This window comes from Athene noctua, chromosome 9 (genome assembly GCF_965140245.1).
Source record: "Athene noctua chromosome 9, bAthNoc1.hap1.1, whole genome shotgun sequence".
NCBI classification, from domain to species: domain Eukaryota; kingdom Metazoa; phylum Chordata; class Aves; order Strigiformes; family Strigidae; genus Athene; species Athene noctua.
Window position 1 is genome coordinate 4,742,948 of NC_134045.1, and position 24,226 is coordinate 4,767,173.

Consider the following 24,226-nt stretch of genomic DNA (forward strand, 5'->3'; position numbering starts at 1 on the left):
CATCATGAGATGCCTCTGGAAGAGGGGCATCTTTAATATATCTCTCTTCCATCCTCTTTCCTGCTGAAACGGGTCAAGGAGACCAGTTCCCAGAATAACACTTGGTTACAAGGGAGAAAGTCTTGGCTGTTGTAATTTGGCAAAGACTTAGAGAGATTGGGGCCAGCTGACATCAGCCCAGGCCAACAGGTATTTGTACTTTGTGGTCACTGGAGGGACACAGTGATACACCAGAGGTGGCTGGGTGAATAATACACCCTCTTGGGATAGACTTGGAATGTCCACTGCTACACACGTGTGTGTGAAAATAAATAGTACATCTTTTGCTTGGCTAGGCCTGAGGGGATTGTCTTCCTTTCCTGCAGAGGAAGCTTCTACCCATAAGTGATGAGATACAAATCTGTCTGGCTACTAAATTAATCCCATGGAGACTTGCCAGTTTGTCACTCAGGAAAGTTTCTGTGATTTTCTTCTTGGAGAAGGACACAGGGAACACCAATTCCAGCCTTGTTCTGGGAGAGCTGAAACTGCTGAGCAGGGAAAGATGCTGTCCTGTTTCCTGAGACAATTTAAGTATCAATGATGTGGCTCTAGGGAGGTAACACCCAAAGTGACATGGTATTTTGATGGACTGGCTCTCTTGAATCACCTCAGAGCTGGTGAAATCATCTGGTTGTCACAGATTTTGACTTCTCAGTCCTAGATTGTGGGTAGCAAAATATCTGTAGTGGAAGTGAGAGGGTTGCTACGGGCCTTATCCTAGGATGTGAGGCTCTGGGATATGGAGTGTTGCCATACCGTGCTCATGGGAAATATTTAGCTCCTGAGTGCATGCTTTACTTCAGTCTCAGGGACTGCAGAGTGGGTCCAGAGGACGTGACCAGGCTGTGCCAGATACTGGCTCAATGTCCCCATCTGACAGAAATTGAGTAAGTGTTCTGCACTCAGCAACCCTGCCTTCTCTGTCTGTCTGTCTCCCCAGCCCGCAAATACAGGGTTGTTATTCAGGTTAGCAGCTTGTGTAAATTGGCTTTCCTTTCACCACAGCCTCCTAGAAATCCCTGCAAAACTTCCCCAGATGCTTAGATAAACCCACACCTCCTACTGTCCTCTCTGTTTCAAACAGAGTAAGTCTACCATGTCTGTTTATAAACACCCCAGAACACATATGTGTTCTCATAGTCTTCCTCAATCATGTGGCTAGGAAGAAGTGTTGTCATCTACTCCTTGAGACCGTGGCTTGCAGTGTAGGCAGAGCAAGAGGACCTGGCCCATGAGCCATGAACTGAACTCTGAAAGAACTGGTCACTCCAGGAAGGAACTGGGTGCCAAAAAAATTAGAATACTGGTCAGAACAAAAACTGAGTAACAACAATTAAAAATAACATAATACCCATATTGCATGCACAAAACAAATCTGCATCATCTTACAGATTTACAGTAATGGAAAAGTAAGACTCTTAAAACTGCAGTGTTAATTGCCTATAGGATGTAGAGAAACACAGAGATCCACCTGTAAGGACTAAATCTTGCCCAACTTTCAGGGCGTTTCTAGACATGTCCTTTTCCAGAATTTGCCCCTAACACCCCCATGAACATCTGTGTGTGCATGTCCATGTAGATTTTAGAGAAATACTTATAGATTGTCCCGGTTTGTCTTGGAATTTATTTCCTTCCATGTTTTACAGTCTGTCTGGAAATTCATTGAGTGACCAGAGCGTTGAGAGATTACTGAGCTTCCTGCCATACCTCTGTCACCTGACACTACTGAGGTACTCTTTGGGGTCCCTGCTTTGACTGCTGCCATGAAATGTTGGTTTGGAAAGTGCTAATGCCACAGCATATCTTAGGAACATTAATCAGTAACTGTAGATTAACTAGCTAGGCAAAGAAAATGCAGAAACTCTTTCACACCCATTCCTGTCTTGTTTCTAGAACCAAAGCAGCTCTGAACCTTTTTCCTTTAATGATGTAAAGAGGGAAAGAGAAAAGGACGGGAGGACACAGCATCCCAGATAATCCTCACTTAGCAGGTCCCATGGAGCATGACTTGAGCATCTGTAACAGATGTAGGACTTGTTGTTTGACAGACAGTGACAGCACATCACCTGTTTGTGTGGTCAGCATCTCCCAGCTCTGCCCTGCGGGGATCTGGCATCCTGCCACACTTGACACCAAGTGTTTCCTGGCGATGTATCAGCCATCTAGGCTGGAAATTCAAGCTAGAGAGATGCTGTCAGGGCTAGGGCACTCCCAACACGTGGACAAAAAGCCCAGAAGGAGCTTGGCCATCTTTTACAAGATGTTGTAGCGTGGAGGAGCTGCAGTATCTCGAGAGGCTGAATTTGCTCACTCAGGAGGTTGCTTCCAGCATGCAGTATTTCTAGTCCAGTAGCCCTGAAGAGGAGTTGTTCAGTGTAAACCCTTGGTCTGTACTCTCTTTTTAGTCAAAGGAGACTAAAGGAGACCTTCCTTTAGTTAAAAGAACACTAGGTGCCAGTGCTCAAAACTTCAGAACCTTGCTCACCGATCTTGAGTTAAATAAGGTGGATCAAGCCTTTGGCATCTCAAAGTAAGGAGTGGGAAAATTGGGCTGTATGTATCCTCTTGGGAGCTGATTTTGTTGTTCTTTCTTTTTGCTCCTTTTCAGCATTAGGAATAACACATTTTCCCCATGTTGCACTGTCTTACTCATCAAGTCCATCAACCTCTGTGAGCGGATCAGAGTGGTAGAAGTCCGGTAAGACACTCAGACTGTTTGGAGCCCAGCAGCTTAGCTTTAAAGTGACTACAGAGCTTGTCATCTTTGAAAGGTGTTGCTGAAGAACTGTCTTCTGTGTTTGCTGCAGGTCAAGTGAAAATGCTTTTTTGCATTTAGGAGCAAGCAAGCGAAGCCAAAAGACATCCTGCAGGTACTGGCACACAACACTTAATTATAATTCACTTGTTTTGATTAGGTTTGAAATGCTAGTGCAGGTAGCTAAATCTTGTATGAACTCATGGGCTGGTAGTCAAAGAGCTTGGGCAAGTAGCTGAAGCTTTGGGGCTGAATTTATCTCCCTAAGAGCAACTCTGTACTATTTAGATGCATTGGGATGGCAGAGGCAGAGGCCTGTGCCTGTCTTGAGTGGCCACCATGATCATCTTGAGTAGCGCCGAATTTTACTGCACAATTGAATTGAGCCCTAGCCACCAGATTTTCCAAATGTGTGCCTCAAATTCTGGGTGATAGTCTCCATATGAGCGTCAGTCTGATGTGTACGTGGTACATGTCTGCAGCCTCTCTGGGAGTGATGGTTGCAGGGTGCCCCTGTAAAGAAGACTGTAACGTGTCTCCAGTTAGGCACCAAGGAGACAGCAAAAAACACAAAAAGTGTTTCCCACTTACAACATGGGGTTTGTCATTACTAACGTCAGAGAGGTGTTGTGAGAAAAACACTGGCACAGCTGAGGGCATTCGTCTCAGTGAATGCTGCACAGAGACCGATGTGAAAATGCAGCTGCTGCTGGGCAGCTCTCTGCTCAGGCTGAGCCTGGTTGTTGGTTGTGTTTTAACTCTCTTGTTGTCTCATTTGCAGGCTGACGGACTGTGCCATCGGTCAAGGGCAGATTGATGAGCTCTGCGGAGTCCTGGAGCAGCATGGGTGGCTGGCTGAAGTAGAGTAAGTGGGGCTTGGGTTCTAACCATGACCTCGAGGAGGAATCGCTGAGGGAGAGCTGGGTTGGCATGGTTCAGCACTGCTTGGGGTTTCCCAGCCTGTCTGTGTGTACATGTGCTCATCAGACTACTCAGAGAGAAAATTAATGAGTAACTATACAGGTCTTTTACATATATTAAGCTGATGGGACAACTTCCTTGGGATTTTCACTCTGTGGCTGTTTTGAGGCATATGTTGCTTTATCTGAGCTCTGCTCTGAGCTTGTGTTCAGAGCTCTTCATTTGAGCTTGCTCTGGAGGTTATTTATGCATGAGGTAGCTTTGTAGGACAGCAATTTGTTTTAGACAGACCTTTAATGGCTGAGCTGAGATTTAAGCCCAGGAAACTCGACTTTCTCCTTCAAAGCTTTTCAGAGGAGCATTGCTGCTGAAAAGGCAGAGTCTTGGTTGGCCATCTTACTGTTTTGCCTTTCAGTCTCTCCAGGAATCAGCTGGGAGATGAAGGCCTGAGGTGCCTCTTGGACCACTTGCACCGAGTGCCTGTTACCTGTTCCCTCAAGTAAGAAAACACAGTGTGAATATGAGGTGCCCCAGCAGAAAGGTGTTCACACGATGCCTCCTGAAGCTGCTGTCATGCTTCTTGCCCACTCCTGCCTTAGGAGGTCAGGTCTGAGTGAGCCATGAGCACAGCTCAAGACCTCCAGGCCAGGACAACTCAGGGTCTGATCCAAAACCTGCTGAAGTAAGTAAAAGTCTTTCTATTAGCATCAGCAGGAGATAACGAGGCCCAGAGTGGGCTATTGTGACAGAAGCTGACTCAGTCTCCTGAGTTTTCAGTTCAAAAATTTTATGTTGACTTTGTCCTCTTTGAATAACTCATGGCCCGTAGGTGCTGTGAGCTCTACATCAGCCTTTCCCCTCCAGCTGCTCCAGCAGAGGCAAGCTGTAAATGGGCTGTATCACCCAAATCAGTGCGGTGTCTTAGAGGGGTTTCGTGCATTTAGCATAGCTAAAGGGGCCTAGCACCCCACAGAGTGCTCTGCCTTCCGTGCCAACTTGAATTTCGCCTCTGGCTGAGAAGATGCTGACTCTTAACGCCTTCCTTCTCTTCTGTGCAGTCTCAGCCATAACAGGATTTCTCAGGATGGAGTTCTGCATCTCATAAGTGTGTTTGCCACATCTGGAAATACCACTGAAGTTCAAGTCAGGTGTGTGTTTCTCCTCCGTAATTTCTGATTTTTCCCTGCATGTTTTCCCCTTCATTATCAAAAGTTTGTGATCTTCAGGTAATAATAATAAGAACCGTGTTTTCAGCTACCTTTATATACAAGTGTATGCAAAGCTTTTGTTTATGTCCGTTTCTACTGGCCAAACATGGCTGCCAAGGAGGAAGCTAGCAGAGGTGTTATTCCACAGGGCCAAGTAATTTTTGTGTATAAAGACACAGGTATTCAGCTGTACTAATTGTTGTCATGTATGTATCTGTCTGTAAATTAACCTCTTCAGGGCAGGAGTCAGCATTTGCTCTGTAAAAATGTGGTCCCTAATTCACTGCAATATGTTGAGATTTCAGCATGAGTCTGTTGAAAGTAATTTCCAATGTTCTTCACTTGGATTTGCATCTTTATCTCCTTTCCTCTCTGGCAAAAATAGCCCATGTACTCTGGGCTTGTTGCACTGGCATGAACTGCTTTTTCTCATGGCTTGAAGCCACAAGGCTGGGCCATTGCTGCATATCTGCCCTCCTCAGTGTTTATGTTAATGCAGACCAGTTGGTCTGTCGTGAACCAAATTTAACCAGGGTCACTTGCATTCATTCCTGCAGTTAAATGTGGGTGCTGAATTTTTTGACTGGGCTATTTTAAAGCAGATCAGTCTCCTGTTTTAGCTCTCTCCAGAGCTTGGCAGGGAGTGCAGGGACAGGAGGAGGCAGAGGAAAGCAGGTCAGATCAGGACTGCTTCTCTAACCACCAGTGCTGCCTTATGCCAATTTAGTGTTAGTGAAACCTTTCTGAAGCATTTCCCTGCACTGGTTTATTGTAGGGAGAGGTGGGCTGGGCCAGGTACCTCTGTCACTATTGTGTTGTGTTGCTTTGTGCAGTTTGATGTATTGTTAAATTCTCATCACTGGAAAAAAAAGTTCTTTTCCCTCCAAATCTTAGACCGACGTATCTTTTTTGTGCAGTTTGTGCTCCAAAGCGACTTTAATCATCAAGTTGACAAGCAGAGATGACCCGAGAAAGATTTTGAGGTAATAGTACAGATTTATTTTTGGTGATTTCTTCGACAAAGGTGGTGTTCTTTTTCTAGGGACAAGGCAGACAAAATCTCTTGTAGCCCCTAGCTTCTAGTATGGTGATATCTTACACTAATAGGTGATACATTTCCTTTGTTTCACCTTCTGAGAAGAGCTTTCTTACGTCACTGAGGATCACACATCCCTTTCTATCACTGCTCCCTCATTGACTGTTCCTCACCTAGGAACGTGTAGGTGTGCCTACAGTCTCTGGCACAGGGCAGGGTGCTACAAAAAGCTGCCCTGTTGGCATACATGTATGCTGTATCAGAACATTGCAACAGATGCTTTTAAAGTATTGCCACAATCTTTTTTGGAAGCCCTGGAAGACATTTAAGGTTTTGGTGCCATCCTTTCTCTGTGTGATACCCGAGATTTCTGAGTCAGAAAGCCTGAACTGGAACTTGTTGTAAGGAACTAAGACTGCTCTCTTTTGCTTCCTTTCAGACTCACAGAGTGCAACTTCCAGCCAGAGCACTTGGAAAAGTTGTTCTTGCTCCTGGAACAGTGCACTGGTCTGACAGAGTACATGTGAGTTAATGGCTGCGTGGACCCATTTGGGTGGTCTTGTTTGTAAGCTTTTCATTACAATAGCCTTTGGTTCTAGATCCTCAAATAACAACATGACAGTCCAAGCTGCAGAAAGACTTTTGCGTTCACTGAGGAAAAATCTGGGTCCTCTGAAAATCAGGTACTGTGCTGTTTTAGATACTGATCTGAGGCTGTTCTGATCATCTAAGGTGGTCTTTCATCAAAAACAAAAGTGAACTGTGCTTATTCCAAAGATAGGTAGCGTAGTACCTGTGTAGGTAGAGAAATTCCCATGGGTGACTCTAAGTTACTGGTATTTTGGCTTTATCTCCTTGATTCATACTAAGCATCAGGTAGAGCTGTGGTCATAAACCGTGCTGTCTCTAGACCTCTACCTGCCTTACAAAGAAGGTTGTTAATTCTGGTGAGGACATTCCTACAGTGTTCTCGCCAGAGGTCTCACCAGAGCATCCCACAGTTCACCTGGGTAACGAATTCTTCACTTCCCCCAAAATGTGTTGTGTTAGAGCACAAGGGCCAGTCTCCCTCTCATTGCTGTCAGTGGTAGGCAGGAAGGAAGTTGATGTCTGTGTCCTCCTCTGCAGGGGAGCTGGGCTACTTCTCTGTTTGTTCCCAGTTTGCATCCTGTTTCCTATGTAGGCATTACTCTGATGAGCAGAGCAGCCTTTTGTGTATATTAGAGTGCTGAGCACTCAGCTGACAGAGACAGAGGTGGATCTGTGCATGTGAATAAAGCAGAGTGGCCTATATTCTGCTTTGCAGCATAGAAGAGCCATGGGTATTTAAAGAAAGTGTCATGAACCTTCTTGAGCTGGCTGTCCAGGCCTGTGGAAATATTACTGAGATCACGTAAGTAACACCTCAAATTCTGGTATCTATTAGATAATTTCTTTTATTCTGATACTTTTAAGGAAATGGGATTGAAGCCAGCACTTTAACTTGCTCTTCTTTTCTTTATTCTCTGTCTCTAGTGCATTTGTAAACCATTAGCCAACCTGAAGCAAGTTTGGCCCAAATGTCTGGCAGGTAGAAGTGCTTAGAACATTTGTGGTCACACAGCTTAGAAGGTTTAGTGGAAAGGAGACTGTTCCTGGTCTCCCTTGGGAGAAAGTGTGCCCAGATTAGGCTAGCTTTCGAACTAGTTTAAACGCTGAAAAACTCTTCAGAGATGGGTGTTAGCATTAATGCACCAGCATTGTCCTGTCCCATCCAGTCCTCCTGATTTTTCTTCTGGAAAATAGCATTTGCTTTCCCTCAAGAGTTCACAGGCTTATGTTCTCTAATGTCTATCTTTCCAGGATATGTAAAGATAAAACCCTCTTCCAATTAGGTGTAAGTTTCCCACACTGCCTGGAGAAGGTGGAATCAGTTGTTAGCAGGTGAGAAAGTGACTGTTTGTCATTATTTTCTGCTTGTTCTGGAACTCACCATGAGATGAAAAGTATTTTCAGAGTGTCTGAGGCTCTGGTCTCCATGGATTCAGTCTCGGCGTGCCTCTGTGCCAACATGTGAAAGAAACTGTAATCATGTGCATGTGTCTTTCGGGCCACCCTACTTCAGGCCCATGCTGGACCTGCACAAGATAAAAAAAGTCTGCCTACCTTCCCTACAGGACCAGTAGCACTCAGGAAACTTTGAAGACTTAAGATATGCTGGCTTCTGCACGAATGTATAAGGAGAGAACAGCATTAGTGTCTTTTCCCCTTTGTGTAGCTAAAGAAAGCAGCAGCTGGGGAGGGGCTGTGTTCCTCTATACTGGACTGTGGTGTAGATGGGACATAGCAGGAGAGCTCAGGGAGGGCACTTGCAAAGCTCTGGTCTGTTCCTAAGCCTAGCCCTAAGGGCCACAGACGCTGCAGTGAGTGTCTGCTGATCGTCACTGACAATCGCATTGTGTGTTTGTATCCTGCAGATTGAACCTGTACACACCAGAAATCAAGCATGTTTGCTTCTACCAAAGGGTTCTTGAAAAATGTGCTCAGCTTCAGGAACTGAGGTGAGTTACCAGGCATTGCAGATAATTTTTTTGGGAAGGGAGTAGATTGTCCTTGTGTGTGCTGGAGAGCACACAGCAGGGCAGGGGAGAGGCCAGTGCAAGGTCCCAGTCCCTGTCCTCTGGGTTCCCTACTTAAGAGTGTTTGGATGGAAAATAGAAAGACCCACAGACCTAGTGGCTTCCTGGGGTATCCTTTGAAGGCATCTAAATCATAAAATAACAGAGACCCTGTGCCCAGTTAACCTGTACTCGTTTATCGTGGCTGGGAGTTCCCATGGGACCTTGCCAAGTATTGATGTTGTGATGCTTCTTCAGTGTCCCAGCACCACTGTGCTTTAGTTGTGGACTTGGCACAGACCTTCCATCATCAGTGGACATAGCCCAGATCTGTTGTTCTGTTCTTGCAGATGGTCTCATGTTGAGCTCCACAATGATGAAGCAGAAATGCTATTCAGGATTTTCCTACTTCTTCCAGAGCTGAAGAAGTTTGGGTATGTCCCCAGCTATGGTCTTTTCCACATCTTTATTGTTTGCTCAACCCTGATCTCTCTGAAATGCTTTGTCTGGAATATGGCCGTGATCTATGTGATCTCTCCTGAGCTGTGTCTCGACTGCAAACTCAACAGCTCTCTGCAGTTCATGCTAAAGGTGGTTATAAGGGGCACCATGTGCATCTCTTGAGATTTTTTCCTCTCACCTTTTTTGAAGTGAAATCAGTTTGAGACTGAGACCTTGGCTTGGTAAGTTTATACCACCCTACTGTGTAAAAGAGCTTTTTCTGGTATGAGTAGCATTCAGTCCTTTTCATAGCCCTCTTCAACAGCCTGTAAGTGAGAGGTAGGCTTATAAAGGGTATCTCTGCCCAGTGAAATGCTGAGAGGGTTGAGACTGTGCTATTTGGTACATGAACATCATGGGAACATCTCTGAACTACCTAGTCCTTGTAGTCCTGTACATGGGAGGTGTGGACATCCCTGTGAACTCCCTGGTCCCTGATGTCTGTGCGTGCTGGAGTTTGGGATGGGGCAGCTTGCCTGTCAGTGAAGAAGTAAATTCCTCTTTTTTCAGTGTGCTGAGACCTGACCTTCTTATTTGATCCTTGCTGTTTTGCAGGCTGACCTCTAGCAGTATTATGCCAAGTGGAATTGATTACTTGATCACAGGCTTACAGAATTGCCAGGCCATTGAAGAGCTCAAGTGAGTGTGTTGTTACCAGTTGTCCAGAGCCTACCAGGTCTTTCTAGAAGCTTTAGTTAAACTGGAGCCTCTCTTCTGCCTGTACTGTAGACAGATGTAGTTTTCCTGATGGCTGGAGGACTTCAGACAGGAAAGAAGAATTCCTTTCTATTTGCAATGAACAATGAGTGAGAGAGACAAAAATCAGTACTCTGTGGCAGAGAATGTCCAGTGGAGAAATCAAGTGTTTTGGTAGCTGGTTTTTGCATGGATCATGTCCCAGCTGGGCAGGTGGTGTTTCCTGTGCAGCAATCCCAGAGCCAGCATTTCAGTCCTGGAGGATGATCTGGTGTCCTGCACAGAGGTGGTTTCCAGGCACCTACATGTCAGGCATCCTTCCGTTACAAAGTGCCACTGGGCCATGTATGTTGTTGTTGTGAGAGCTTTGCCATCTTGTGGTCACAGTGGCACCTTGCTCCACGAGGGGCTGGGTTCTTGCTCCAGACATTTGGGATTCTCTTGGTATTTTATTAGCCAGTAGAATGGCATTAGAGAAAAAAATTGAAAACTATTCACAGTGATTAGAATACACTCCCTCTTCCACTCTTTTTGTGCTCTCCTCTGCTCTGAGTGCTCACATGACTGCCTGTGGGTACTTAGTTGTTCCTCCATTACTTCATCTTTCAGCCTGGGCTACATGAAACTCAGCAGTGCTGCCATTCCCAAACTTGTGCTGGGACTTCGTGAAATGCCATCTCTGAAAAGGCTTATGTAAGTATGTGACTGCAGCTCGCCTCTAGCCCAGCTTCTGGTACTGAATAACGAGCTTAATGTCCATTTTCCTGGGCATGTTGTTTCCAGCTTGAACCATAACAGTATTGGTAATGATGGCTGCTCCAGACTCACAGAAGCCTTGAAGAATATGCACTACATGGAGGAAATCAAGTAAGTTTCTCCTTTCTTGCAGTCTCTTATCAGCAGAGAGGTGACCACTAGTGCCAACATTTGGAGAGACCCAGATGTGCTTATATATGATGTTGTAACAAAAGCAGGGAGGTTGCAAAATGCTCATGTATGAGGTACCTTGGGCTAGAGGAAATCAGAGCTTGATGTTCAGAAGAGGAGAATTTGGTCTAACCCCACTTTGCTGCAGTCACATAGAAAATGGATTAAAGAGCCTCTGGATTTAAATCTTCTCTGGAATCCCTGGGATCCAGGACAGAGCCAGAGGCCCCCTTCTCTCCTGGGAGAGCCTTGGACTCTCCCTGCTTTGAAAAGTTGTGAACCTAGAGCCAACCCCAGGCTTGCTCTGTCTTTTTCCTCTCTCTCTAGCCAGATGCTGTCCATTCTCCACTGTAGTAGTTTGGAAAATAATAACCACCTGTTGGCTGTCTTCCTATTCTGGCTGAAGTAATTTCCCACCCACTAACAAGATCCAGTGATTTTAGTTGTTCTTTGCAATTTTTTTAATGCCTCATTAACAGCTATTAGTCTTTCATGAGATAGTTGAGACAAGCAGCTCTTTGATGCTGCTGCCAAGGTCAGAGGTGACATCCAGCAGATGGGAGACATTAAATAAGATCTCATACTTGCCTGGCACTATGGGAGACATTAAATAAGACCTCATACTTTGCCTGGCACTTAGCATTTTCTTTTACAACACAGCCTGTCTTGTCTTCTTTAAAGTTTAAGCCACAACAAGATCGGAGATCCAGGCCTGGTAAATCTAGCTGCTGTCCTGCTGAAAATGCAAAACCTGAAGAGAATTGAGTGAGTCCCTTTTTTTTGTTTGCAGTCATTTTGGTTTTGGCCACAGTTGGTGAGGAAGCCTGTGTGGGAGGCCCTGTGCTGCCTTCATTTGTACAGTGTTCCACTTTCCAGCGTTTTCAGTGTCATTGAAGACCCGATACAAAATCTACCAAATGAAAGGATAGCTTTCTCTCTCCTGCACTCCCCATGTACAGCTGGGTCTGGCAGTGACTTTTTCTGCCAGTGCAGAGACTCTGAGGGTGAAGGTTACAGCCATGTCCTCGTGCAGTCACCCCCAGAGACAGCGGTGGGCACTTGCCAGCCTTTGCTAGCTCTTTGAACAGAGAGATCCCTGGCTTGTTTGTGTCCTGGAAAGTAAATCTGCAAGCTTGTGGGGAATCATACAAATCTCATACATCCACACAGCACCTTTCCTTGGGCTATGTGGGGTTCCCGGTGTGGTGGCCCCTATTGTTGCTATACTGCTTTCTTTTGCTGGTGGATGTCGAGGTGAAATTGAGAATTTGTCAAAGTGAGGATATAATCTCTAGACAAGGCTCTCTCACAGAAGCATGGATTCAAACTGTCCCTCCTCTGAGGGAACAGAAATTAGAGCATCCAGGCTGTTAGGCCCACTTGAACAAGAAAAGGAAATTCCCAGTTCTGTCTGGGAGATGGAAAATTGTTCCTGCCCTCCAGTACCTGCAGGGACAGTAGTGACTCGGTACTTGACAAAAACACACTAGAAATCGTCGGTCCATTTTCCAGAGATCTGTGACTCTGAACAGAGCGCTGTAGCCCTGTGTAGCCCATTGTTGCAGTGACCCAAGTCTCCCATCACACCAGGCAAACAGTGCAATATCTTAAACTGATACATTCTGGTTCTTGTTCGGTCACTGAGAGTATTTCATGCTTATTTTAGCCTTTCAGGGAACAGTCCTAGTCCTGCTGGAGGGGAAAAGCTAATGGAAGCTCTTGCCTATTGCACGTGCATTGAGGAGTTACTGTAAGTGTGTCATTTCCAATGTCCCTTCATGAAGCTAGGCAAAAATCAAGGCAAAGAAATCAAATGTAATTTGTCTCCAGTAAAGCCAAAATAATTTTTACCACTGATTCTTATCAGAGCAGGGTAAAAACTCATAGCTACATGGGATAGGAATGTGTGGTGCTGGGTGTGGGAGCTTTGGGGATTACTTGTTCACTGCAATCTCTTGGAGATTCCCAAGAACCATACAGACTGTATCAGTGGGGAAGAGATGAGTCTGTGGTTTAATAGCCAGTGTCACAGGCATATGGGCTGTGCAGAGCCTGTGTTGCCTAAGAAATCAGCATTAATCTATATGGCTGCAAAAATGGAGGGAAGATGACAGATAAGGGCTTTACTCAGATGTATTATCTGTCATTCCACTGCAGACCAGTTTATAGAACAAATGTGCCCCTGACATGTTAAAGAAATAAAATAATTAAAAAAAAAAATCAGAAAAAGTTATTTCTGTTACAGTTAAAATGCTGGAGCTATTCATATAACCTTCAGCTTAGAGCATACTGGGCTAAGGGTACGTATTGAAAAGTGCAATTTTGATGTAATTCCAGCTCAGGACAACCTAGTTGGGAAGGGAGATCTCTGTGCTTCTGAGAAGTGCAAGTCCATTTTAGTTCCTTTTTAACTCCTGCTGCAGGATTACAGAACGTTGTTGTTCTTTCTTCCCACTCCCAGTGTCCTTTGAATCATGGACATTTGCTCCTTTCAGCATAGTCCCATGCACATGTGGGTGAGGAATGAGGGTCCCAGATACGTGTGGGTGACACACAGGTGAGGAATGAGGCTCTGTAGTTCACCATCAGTTACATTTAATTTCTGCTTCTTCCAGACTATCAAGGAATGTTTTTGGAGACAGGACAGCAGTGAAACTTGCCCTCTGTCTGCCTCACATGACCAGCCTGAAGATCCTTCAGTAAGTGTCAGCCTCTGCCCCAGGAAAGCTGGATATCCTGGGAATATGTAGGATGGTTGAAAGAAGGCATGGGAAAAGGCATAGACTGCAGTGGTGCACTGATCTCTTGTTTATACGTTATTTTAAGTGTCTCAGAATTGAAAAACCCTTCACAATTACCTTGCTGCATCAAGTCACATCAGCTATTCTTGCATAATCTCTTGAAGTGTTAACTTTAGAGATGAACCAGGCATTCTATATGCTGTAAAATAACCCTTAAAGTTGTTTTTGAGTATGTTAGCTTTTAATGCCTCTGGCTGCCCTCTTGTTCTGGTGTAATCTAAGTGTAAATATGAGCACCTTTTGTGGTCCCTCACTGCAGGCACCTCTGAGTTTTTCCCCCTGAACTTAATGATGTTATATTTTAAAACCTTTTATGGGAGTCTTTCCAGACCCCTAACATGTAGGACTTTCTTGTACTGTTTTACAGTAGCAAAGCAAGAAATTGGTGAGCTAGAAGAGCTCATGGGGCTCATTTAGTGTAGTGGTGTGCTTTCTACCCTGTGTCTAAGGTATTGTCAAAAGATATCTTGGAAGAGGAATCCCAGTGGTGGGAGACTTCAGTCTTCTGTGTAGGTTCTTGTCTTCTCTGTAAAGGTGGTGGGAAACCTGCAGACACGAGGTCCTGTCCACTCTTTGTAGTTAAGACCATTCCTGACATCTCAAACTGATCCCATGTGCACAGAGCTGGAGACAGACTCCTGGTGGTACTTTGCTTTTGAAAAAAAAAAAAGCCTTTGATTTTGCAGTGACTGGCTGACTGTGCTCTTTTGTTGTGAGCACGGGCAAATCCACCATACCTGCATGTCCTCAGCTCAGGTGTCACTGACAGCAGCAGGACCCACATGACATGCTAGTCACATCACTGCCTCGCACTGTTGCCTCCCTGTTTTCCAGGCCCCTTTGTTAAGACTAATCTAAAGGATCCCAGGTTATTACCAGCACTGGGTGCTGGTTCAAAAGATGTAGCAGTTACCTTCTTGGCAAGTTAAATATGAACTTTTGTTATACAGCTTTATTCTAAAATAATCCTCCAATGCTTATGTTTCTTTTGTTATTATAGCTTGCAGAACAATAACATTGGGCCAGCAGGAGGGATGAAGCTGGCCAGAGCCCTGGTGGTGTGTGGGCTGCTAGAAGAGATAAGGTAGGCCATGGCAGGTGCACTTGGGATGGTGCCAAATGTATGGACTAGTTTCACTCTGCGGGTGGGAATCATTTTAGCTTGAAGGCCTGAGGCTGTCACATAGCTCTTCCCATGCTTGGGGTGACTTCGCAGAGGGCAATCCTTCCACCCGTTCTAGACCTTTTCTTAGGATGAGAGGAGGCACTCTCTGAAGGTCACTGCAGTGCACTGCATATAGGGCAGCTTAGATCACTTTAGGTGTTAAACCTTGTCTGCCAGTGCTGTTTGCCAGGCTTTGTGTAGCCACATGTCTTTGAACTACTGTATGCAGTAACCTGGGGAGCAGTAGAATTTCTAAATAAAGAATGAAAGAATGGAGGTGATGCGAGTTAACTCCTCCTGCTGCATCCTTGAAGTCACCATTCTTTGTTAGGTGCATACTGTTAAATAACAAGTTGAATTAGGTAATTTTAGGTGTGATGTGTTAGAGCAGGGGAGGTGTTGCTATGGCTGGTAGATGAGAACAGAGCAGCACACCCTGGTAAAGACTGGAAGGCAGTTACTGCTGCCCTCAAGGTCTTCGAGTGCCACATCTTCCCACTCTCCCTTTACTGTCACTTCCTCTCAAGTCACACCAGTCATTAACTCCAGTATAACTTCTTATTTCCAGTTTCACATACAACACATGATGTGCTGCAGGTCTGTCCATCTTTGCCATTGGTATAAACCCAAGTTGCCTGCGAGCAATTTGCTGCTGAGTGGACATCTGTTGTGAGTTAGAGCAGGGCTGTCATTCCCATTTTACCAAACAGGGAATTGACCCTGAGTTGCCCTGTGCCAATCTGGCTTGTCCCTGCTGTCTAGAGTCCTTACTCAGTCTGGCTACTAGTTATTGACTTGCTGATTCACATAGTTGCATTTTGGTGGTGGCTTTTCTCTGACTACCTGCTTTTTCTGCAGCCACTCAAAGCTTCTCCATTACTTACAGTTTATCAGAAAATGACCTCGGGGAAGGAAGTATCCGTGCCCTATCTGAGGGGCTGCCGTGTCTTGAACACCTCCGGAAGATCGAGTGAGTACCAGGGCGCTGGAGGCTGCCAGGGTAGAGAGTGGCTGGCTTTGTTTGTAGCATTGCCAGGGCCGAGCACAGCAGGCAGTGCTGGCACTGGGGCCATATTGCCCACCGGTTCTGATGCCAACACAGTGCCCTCTGTTTTTTCTCTCCCCACTGCTTCAGCTTGAAACTCTGTGGAATCACTGATGAGGCTTCAAAATCACTTTTTCACGGCTTCCGACAATGCCCTTCCATGGAGGAGATAATGTGAGTGTGGTGAGAATGGGTGGAGAGATCCTTCAACATACAGGTCACTCTCCTTTTAATGTCTTCTACTTTCAACTGCTGTACGCTTCTGATCCTGCTAAATACTTATTGGTACTTACCACTAAATACTTTTTAGTGATAAATTTGCTAGCAATTTACTAATTGGCTAAATTCACTGCTAAAAATTTCCTTCTATAACTAGTAACTTATAGGAAGCTGAATGTGAAGAGCTGAGCAGAATATGGAGGGAAACACTCATCGTCAAACTCTGCCCATTATCCCAGATCATCTGCTTTGTGAGGCAGGACACATTCCCCATCTTGTTCTCCATGGTCCAAGTCTTTCCTCCAGTTTTTTACAAGATGGCCACAGTTGTGTCTGAGAGCAGAGCAGGAGCTTCTCTGTACAATTGTAGAGGCTGAATTGAGAGCTCAAAGCACAGTGAATTCAGCCTGTAGATGAACAGGGTGTACCACCAGCTGCAGTTTCACTCTCCACACTGGAAAAAAAGGGGTTGCTCTGATGTGTGGATGTTTAACATGTTTTCAATAAACAGCATAGGTGGGCTGACTACATTCTGATATGTTCACCTGCCCAAGAGAACCTCGGCGAGGAGCCTGCTGGCAACCTGCTCCAGCTTAGGTCTTTTTAAAAGCAATTTGCCCCATTGCTCTAGAGGGACCTTAAATTTAATTCTAGTACACAGGATCCCATGGGGTCAGCAGCAGTCTCATCAATCCTGAACTACCTATAGCTTTAATGAAGACTAACACTGCTTGGGGTGCTGGCAGGGTACAGACCTCCCTGTCTGAGATCATTCCTCTATCAGGATACAGAGCTGCAAGACTTAGGCTCTCTAGTCATCTCTGCTGTGGCCAGCTGGGTGACGCTTGATCGTCATGCCACTCTTACATGCCTCAGTTCTGCAAAATGGGTGATTTGAGTAAAATAATGCATGGGCCATAAGTCCACCAGGCTTTCCTCTCCCTCACACAGAAGGTATTTGTGTGGAGATAACTGATATCTTCGGACTAGGAGCATTAGGTCAAAGCCAGGATTTTATTGTCAGCACCAGGAGAGGTCTGGTAATGATCCAGTGGAGTAATGGGATGAGTAAAGCAGTATTCAGTGCATAGGTGTGTCTCTTGCAGCGTGGCACTAAGACTAGCTAATCATGTGGTTAGTTACTACTCCTGCATTACTAACAGGCAGGCAAATTCTTCTTTAATACTAGTGTTAGTCAGGGTCTTGTGTCAGTGGAGGCACATGTGAGTTCTGTCATTGGGAAATCTGAGTGACATGGACAGCTATATGCTGACACCCATGAAATGCCAGAACAGGCCATGAACCTGTTTGCTGGAAGGCCCCAATTCTTGAGCTGGATCCTATCCTGCATTTCTTTTTTTGACTCTTACATGCCATACAGAAAATCGAGTTTCCCAGACTTGGGTAGAGGAATGGCTCTGTGGGTTGGCCCCAGGATCATTCAGCTGAGTGAAGGACTGACTGGTGCCATGCTAGATTTCTGTGTTTCAGGTGAGCAGGAAGTGGCCAGGCTGTTCAGCCAGTGACAAATAAAGAATCTGAAGAATTTTCTCACTTGCTAACAGATCAGAAAGTGAAAAACATAGCCTTTCAAGAGCCCTGTGAGCTATCCTTTGAAAGAGCTCAGAAACAAAAGGCAGCTTTAAGAGCAGGTCTGAGAGGTACCTTAGCTGTTGTAATAGTTCAACACCGTCAGCACAAGGAAGATTTGTCCTGGAGTAAAGCTGTGTGTGCTCAGCAGTTGTTTCCATCTTTTGCCTCTCATTCCTTGGGCCTGCAGGACTCTGGAGATAACCATGGTCCTCAGATTCTGTGGTGGCACTCCCTGGTGACTTACTGTACACGAAAATATGTAGTGAAAATAAGGAAATGCCTCAAAATTAAGTGTGTAAATCAGGGGAATATTTACCTGCCATGATAAGAGGGTGGTAAGCTCTTGTGAACAGGCTAATCTCTGAGGGGGTTGTATCACAGCACTGCTGCTGTGTTCATCGACTGACTCACAGCTGGAATGTCTTGTCTGTCTTAGACTGTCTTGGAATGCCCTTGGTGATGGAGGAGCCCAAGAGTTGGCCAGTGCTCTCCCAGAGATGGAAAAGCTGAAGATGTTAGAGTGAGTAAAGCCCTGAGAGCAACCCCAGGAAGAAGACTTGTTTTCTGTTGTTGAGCCTTCAACCACAGCACTTCCAGAAAGGGGACGGACATTAGGAACAACAGACAGGCTTTAGCAGTTCAAATTCTTGCTGAGCATTCTTGCTGCATGCACTGGGGGCCAGCCCTGCTTGGGTGATATGCAGCACAGAGAGGCATTTTTTATTTAAGGTGTTCGCAGTGTAGGTATCTAAGCAGAAGCTAGTCTGTGCAGGCCTCCTGTTTGAGTTAAGGAAGACAAACTGGTGTTTCTAGGCCCTGAGTCATATCACCCAATGACCTCAGGTGAGCTGCTTCCTGCACACTTTTAAATCTCTTCAGTGCCTGGGATGATCTAGATGGGTACCGTGCTCAGAGCGCTTTCCTTTGTGGAAGCCTGCAGCAAGGCAGCAATCCAGCCCCAGGCTGGAGTGTCAGACTGTGGGTGCTGGGCCACAGGAGCTCACAGGAAGCTCCGATGCAGCTCCTGTGCTGGAACTGTGGCACAATCGTCAGCTGGGGTCGATGTCACCAGCTTATGCGCTGGCCTGGTGGCATCACAGCCCAGCGCTCTTCCATGGGAGGGACTGTCAGCTGCTCAAGAACTGCTCATGGAGCTTTCCTCCCTTTAGTCCTTTGGAATACATGGTGTGTGTGTGTCTTCCATCTCTCAGCTGTATGAAAATATTAGTCTTGGGGTAATAGAGTCAGGAACTGAGTTTTGTTTGTCTTGGGCAGGGAAACTATGTAGTAGAGCCCGGCTATTTTATAGGTACAAGCAGGATGGTTGTGTCTGAGGCAGGAGGAGTTGTTACTAGCATTTTTTGGCACCAGGTTTACAGTGAGATCTGTTAAAGTGCTCCAAGTGCAACAGATCTGCTTACAAGTCCTGCTGCTAGAAGGAGTTCATAGGGAGCAGTGCACACACGCTTCTTGCATAAAATAGGGCCACAGTGTAAAGATGAGGCTGATGTAAGTTGTGTGGCATTGCTGTGCTTGTGCAAAAGTGTAGCTTTTCTGGGACAGGAGACAGAGCCAGTAATTATTCAGCTGGTTTCCACTCTTGATTTGGTTTTGATTTTAAAATTCTCGTTTTGTCTCTAAAACAGTCTGGAGAAAAATCACATTGGTGCCTGTGGAGCCACGAAGCTTGCAGAGGAACTTGCCAAGTGCCCGGAAATTCAATTCATAAGGTGAGCAGGTACCATGGAGCTGGGTGTCAGCTCAGCAAGGGGAAGTCAGGGTGAGTAGCCTGCTGCCCTGGGTTAGCTGGCATGGAATAGGGTATTGCAGGGGATGCAGATGCAAGCCAAGTAAGCTGAGGGTTTTCTAGGCCAACTCCACCCCCTCGGAAAGTCCTGGGAAAAATACACTGAAAAGCTTACTGGCTTTAAATAAGGTAAAAATGAAGAGCCAGTTGTGCAATGTCCCCATCAGGAAGTTTGCTGCATTTTTTCCTGTAAGTTTTCTTTCTCCCATTACATCTGATTTAACTTCTGAGGTACACTCCTGCCCTGTCCCACTCTGTCCTGGGATCCATATCTTGCAGATACTTGGACACCTGATTTTTCCCACTGATTTTCATTGCTTCTCCAAACCCTGTGTCTCAAACTTCACTAGAAACCTCTTGTAGTAGAGACCCGCTCATCCTTCACTCATTTGAAAAGTCACTCTTCTGAGAGCATCTCTGATAACTTTCTGGTAATACAGGTCCCAGAGCCAAGTGTATGCTCCTACCTGAGCTGTCTCTTTGGCCCAAAACAGGCTCTTCCTTCCCCAATAGTGAGAACATCCCAAGAGCAGCCACTGAGGAGTGTTTCTGGTCCTGGCTGGAGCTTGGTGCCCCTGTGTTCTTGCTCAGATTAGTGGGCACAGCACAGCACACAGTCCCTTTGACTCCTTGGGGCACACTGCTTTGCATGGTAGAAGCCCAGCATGGGCAGCTCTGGGGTAGACTCCACCAAATGAGGTATATGAAGAAGGGCAGCTCACGTAAATCAGGTTGCTTCAATTCTCCCTCTGCTTTCTGAGATCCTAGTGGCCTGAGGGCTTTTCAAAGCCTTCATCCCTCTTCCAAGCTAGATAAGCGAGTCCATCTCAGCCAGCAGGCAGCTGCTGGGTTGCTGCTCTTTTGCTGCCCACCTTGCTTTGATGAAAACACAAAGCTGCCTCTGCCACTGTCTTCAGCGTGCCACCTCCTCACTTGCTGTACTTAGTCCCACAGTAACACGTTTGCTGTCGTTGTAGGCTGTGGGACAATCCAGTGCCCAAGGGCCTCGCTGAGAATTTGACAAGCCAAGACCCAAGAATCTGTTTCTCCTTCTACTAGCAAAGAAGAGCCCTTGCCTCACTAGGAATTGCTCTTCGTCTCCTACTGCCTGCAAAAATTGCGCTGAAAAACCCGGAAGAGCAAAGTTCCTACAATTAAAAACTGTAAATATTAGGTCTTCCTTTCTTGCACTGAACCAAGAGTGCACTGAACTTAGTGGTGTTTTGTTTCTTGTGAATTTTTATTGTACAGAAAACTGTAAAGAATTGCTGCTGAGCAGGCAGTGTTGTGGGTGTAAAAAGATTGAAATTCTGCAAGAGCATGAGATGCATCTGCTCAGGCATTCAGAAAGCCAGCAGAGTATTTAATTATCTCTAATCAAGATTACAACACCTACAGGGTGTTCTAATAAAAGAATGTACATCCTCCAGGAGAGGATGTAAAATTATTTACAAAATTGTAATCTATTGACCTTGTTATAAATGCACTCAAACAGGCTGTTTGAAAATTGTGTATAACTGTGTGTGAAATGCCTCTATGATTTTAGGCAAAAATGCTAATATGTGGTTTTGTCTGCTTCATAGCAGGCCCATTTTCACAGAGAATTACCTCAGTTTCCTAGTAGAAGCTTCAGGACTTTTGAAATTTCAAATCAAATTAATGATCAGTATTTATACTGTGATAACTTGGAAAGGCTGATATCACCATAAATTTCAGTGCGAAACCTTAAAGTACTGAGATCATAAAACAATACGTAAAAAATCTGTAAGAAAACTGGCTATTCTCTGTGAGAGGATGTGCACTACTGACTATTTTCACGTGGGGTTTTGTAGACCTTTGTGGGGCTTTTAGAAGTCTTAGTTGTACTAATCTAAGGTGAAGGGAGGGGTCAGTTAGCTTGAAATGTTGAGCACATAATGGATCCTTCAAGCCTGTACTATCCCCTGAATCTCAAAACCTCCATGTCGCTGCATGGTTGGGCCTGTGGGAACTGGAGAGAGAAGATCCCAAACACTGAATTTGCTGCTTAGCAGAGGAGACTGACTACAGCTGCCCCTTGCACGTGTGGAGCGACAGCTTGAGTTGCAAGAGTGTGGCCATGTTGTTCTCCTTAGTTACTAACTTGTGTTATAATGTTTTCCTTACGTGTCCGCTGTTAATATATAATCTGTGTGGTAGATTTATTTATGGAATTTTGTTTACAGCAGTGATTGCCTGGGGAGATGTAACTGATCTGATTTGGTCAGGGCAGGCATTTGTAATGAGATGGAAATGCTGGTCCAGCAAACCTTTGGGGAGGGGACATGGACAGCTGGTGCCTGTTATTCCTGGAGGAGCCACTACCCTTACTTAAAGATCATCCTTAGACTTTGTGAGATACCAACACTGCGTAGAGGTGGGGCACATAGTGCAGAGACTATACTCTGAAAAGGGTTTAAAAACAAGAACAAATAAAATAAAAAAAAAAGGTAGTGAAATTGCTTATCAGGCAATAATTCAATGAAGTAATCAAGTACCTGAGATTTAAACACTGGAATTTAGGAAAAGTTTATGAGGCTTTTTCATCCTGTGTTTTCAGATCTAGTTTGCAGATACAAATCTTTCCAGCACCCATTAGAGGAGTGTGGCACAAAAGGCAGTGTGATCGTGTACTGAAAGGTGTCTCGGTGCCCTTGGCTCTTCCCAGCTTTCAGGATGAGCATGTTTGTCAGGTGGGCTCTGCCCAGGCCCTGGGCTCCCAGGACTTCTTTGGGAAATACAAGGGATTGGACAGAGTTTGCATTAACAGTCCATTTCGGTCCAGTCTGTGAGCTGAAAATTAATTTTTTCCTGCATTTGAAACATCATTTTAGTAGGACTAAGTGCTACGTGTGATAAATAACAGAGGAAGAGTAGTCCCCATCCCTGGAGGGGTTGCAGAGTCGGGCTGACCCAGCGCTGAGGGATCTGGTGGGGTTGGGAATGGTCAGGGTGAGGTTCGTGGTTGGACTGGAGGAGCTTCAAGGGCTTTTCCAACCGAGATGACTCTGTGATTCTGTGAAGAAGGAAAGTACTGGGATTGGACTTTTTAATGCACTTTGTGATGGTCGTTTTGTCATCTTCGATACGAACCACAGCCAGAGCCTTTGGCTGTTACCACAGGCCCATGTCCTGGGGAAAAGCAGACGTATCACTGTCAGACTTTGTTTGACAAATCTTGATCAAGCTTTGGTCAGCTCCACTGTATTGTCTCCTGATGCTGCCTGCTCCTGCATTTGAATTTGTTCAGGTGTTGTGATATTTATGCCTCTTTTACTGGTGTGGAACATGCCTTCCCGTTTATTCTTTTTCATCCTTTTTTGTTGGGGAAAAAAGTGTGCTTTAACTGAATAAATAAGGATGCTGCTTTGAGGAGTGTTTGGCTGTTGAAAGTCGATTTTGTTTTCTGGGTCTTGGGCGCTAACCCTGAATGGCTGCCTAGGGTAGAGCAGCCACTCCAGGGAGATCTGTTGGGTTTAGATCACAGTATTGGATTGTTTTCCCTTGCAATGAAATGCACTATTTAAAAATAATGAGACCTGTGCTTTCCCCCAGCTCCTGAAGTGAGGAGGCATAGGTCTACACCATGAGGTTTGCAGTGCTGTAACAAGGCACGCTACTGCTGCTGCAGCATTGCTCATCACTTGAGGTGTTAAAACAGTGCCTCGGAATTCTAGATGCACACCTGCATTTCTCAGGTTCTTCCCCAAATTCACGATTAGCTCCCAGACACATGGGTCTGACCTGAGAGCGTGGCCATCCCAGCGCACGCCGGGGAAGGGACCTGCAGGACATCACAGCATCTTCCACAACACCAGGTGTCAGCAAAACCCCAAAAATGGGAAGCAGTTGTCTGTAGTCCAGCGATTTCGGCTAAAACCGGGCTCTGTGCTGTGTTTGGAGTGCGTGGGTTGCATTTAAAAAAAAAAAAAAAAAGATTTGGATTGAGTTGTACGTGAAACACATCACCACAATCGATCCCTGGCTTGTTTCTTACATCGGATGCCAGGGACTTTTGGGCTGCCCTTCCCCAACGTGCTTCCCATTTACACTGCGCTGCTCACGTCTGTATTCCAGCTTGTGGTTGTGTCTGAAAGTTTCTGAGGGGAGCCTTTGTCCAATTTTGAGGGGTTAAATGAATCTTCTGGTATGCAGGAAGACGTGAGGCCGTTGGGGATTGTGTGTGATGGCTGAATACCAAACCGATTCCCAAACAGCTAATCAACGTGGGCCATTTTTAGAGCTGTTACTATTAGGTTTCAGATTTATCGTGGTCCAAAAATGGAAATGTATCAGGACGCTCTGCACACCCCTATTGTTTCAGGCTGCGTGCAGGCTCCGGAAGACAATGTCTGAGCTAGTCAGTACTGGTTTCATACACAGAGGGGATTTTGCCCCCTGAGACCAGATCTTTAGAAAGAAATACATTGCTGTAAGTAAACACACTTCTGGAGGGTGGTGAGGAGCCCGGATTTTGTGCTAGGGAACAGCCTGAGCCAGGCTGAGCCCCACTTTTGGAGGCGCTGGCTGCTCTTTCGTAGGGCTGGAAACGAAGCTGCCCTTTCCCCTCTGCTAAAACCAGTTCCAGGTATCGCTGAACCTGCTGTGACTTGGAGGCATCATGCTGGGCTGGAGAGAAAACACAGAAAAAAACTGATTTTGAAGAAAACAGGCACACTGGCACTCATGAAATGCTGGCTGCCTCTCCCTATTTCCCTCAAAGCGACATTTTAAGCCACGGGCACAGAGGCAGGAGGGCAGATCTGGCACAGACCCCGCTTCTCCCGCTGAATTCCTCTTTCAGGCACAACCCTGCCCCTTCCTGTGATGGTTTCTTGCAGGGTTTACACAGGGGTTTACTCTTAAAAACTAGGCTTAGCTTTGAGTTGGATGTT

The 24,226-nt window shown here is 45.6% G+C and overlaps 1 protein-coding gene across 1 annotated transcript in view; it reads left to right on the forward strand.

Moving 5' to 3' along the window:
- NLRC5 (NLR family CARD domain containing 5) overlaps positions 1 to 22,665 on the forward strand; it is a 47,140-nt gene extending 24,475 nt beyond the window's left edge. The window contains exons 22-47 of the mRNA XM_074913479.1: positions 846 to 929; positions 1,689 to 1,772; positions 2,651 to 2,740; positions 2,850 to 2,912; positions 3,579 to 3,662; positions 4,134 to 4,217; positions 4,777 to 4,866; positions 5,844 to 5,909; positions 6,402 to 6,485; positions 6,562 to 6,645; positions 7,269 to 7,355; positions 7,805 to 7,885; positions 8,419 to 8,502; positions 8,910 to 8,993; positions 9,616 to 9,699; positions 10,366 to 10,449; positions 10,540 to 10,623; positions 11,365 to 11,448; positions 12,350 to 12,433; positions 13,299 to 13,382; positions 14,485 to 14,568; positions 15,536 to 15,619; positions 15,785 to 15,868; positions 17,943 to 18,026; positions 19,153 to 19,236; positions 20,291 to 22,665. Of these exons, the coding sequence (XP_074769580.1) occupies positions 846 to 929; positions 1,689 to 1,772; positions 2,651 to 2,740; positions 2,850 to 2,912; positions 3,579 to 3,662; positions 4,134 to 4,217; positions 4,777 to 4,866; positions 5,844 to 5,909; positions 6,402 to 6,485; positions 6,562 to 6,645; positions 7,269 to 7,355; positions 7,805 to 7,885; positions 8,419 to 8,502; positions 8,910 to 8,993; positions 9,616 to 9,699; positions 10,366 to 10,449; positions 10,540 to 10,623; positions 11,365 to 11,448; positions 12,350 to 12,433; positions 13,299 to 13,382; positions 14,485 to 14,568; positions 15,536 to 15,619; positions 15,785 to 15,868; positions 17,943 to 18,026; positions 19,153 to 19,236; positions 20,291 to 20,372 (2,155 nt within the window). The 3' untranslated portion in view covers positions 20,373 to 22,665. The remainder of the gene's footprint in view (positions 1 to 845; positions 930 to 1,688; positions 1,773 to 2,650; positions 2,741 to 2,849; positions 2,913 to 3,578; positions 3,663 to 4,133; positions 4,218 to 4,776; positions 4,867 to 5,843; positions 5,910 to 6,401; positions 6,486 to 6,561; positions 6,646 to 7,268; positions 7,356 to 7,804; positions 7,886 to 8,418; positions 8,503 to 8,909; positions 8,994 to 9,615; positions 9,700 to 10,365; positions 10,450 to 10,539; positions 10,624 to 11,364; positions 11,449 to 12,349; positions 12,434 to 13,298; positions 13,383 to 14,484; positions 14,569 to 15,535; positions 15,620 to 15,784; positions 15,869 to 17,942; positions 18,027 to 19,152; positions 19,237 to 20,290) is intronic.
- The last annotated feature ends 1,561 nt before the right edge of the window (positions 22,666 to 24,226 follow it).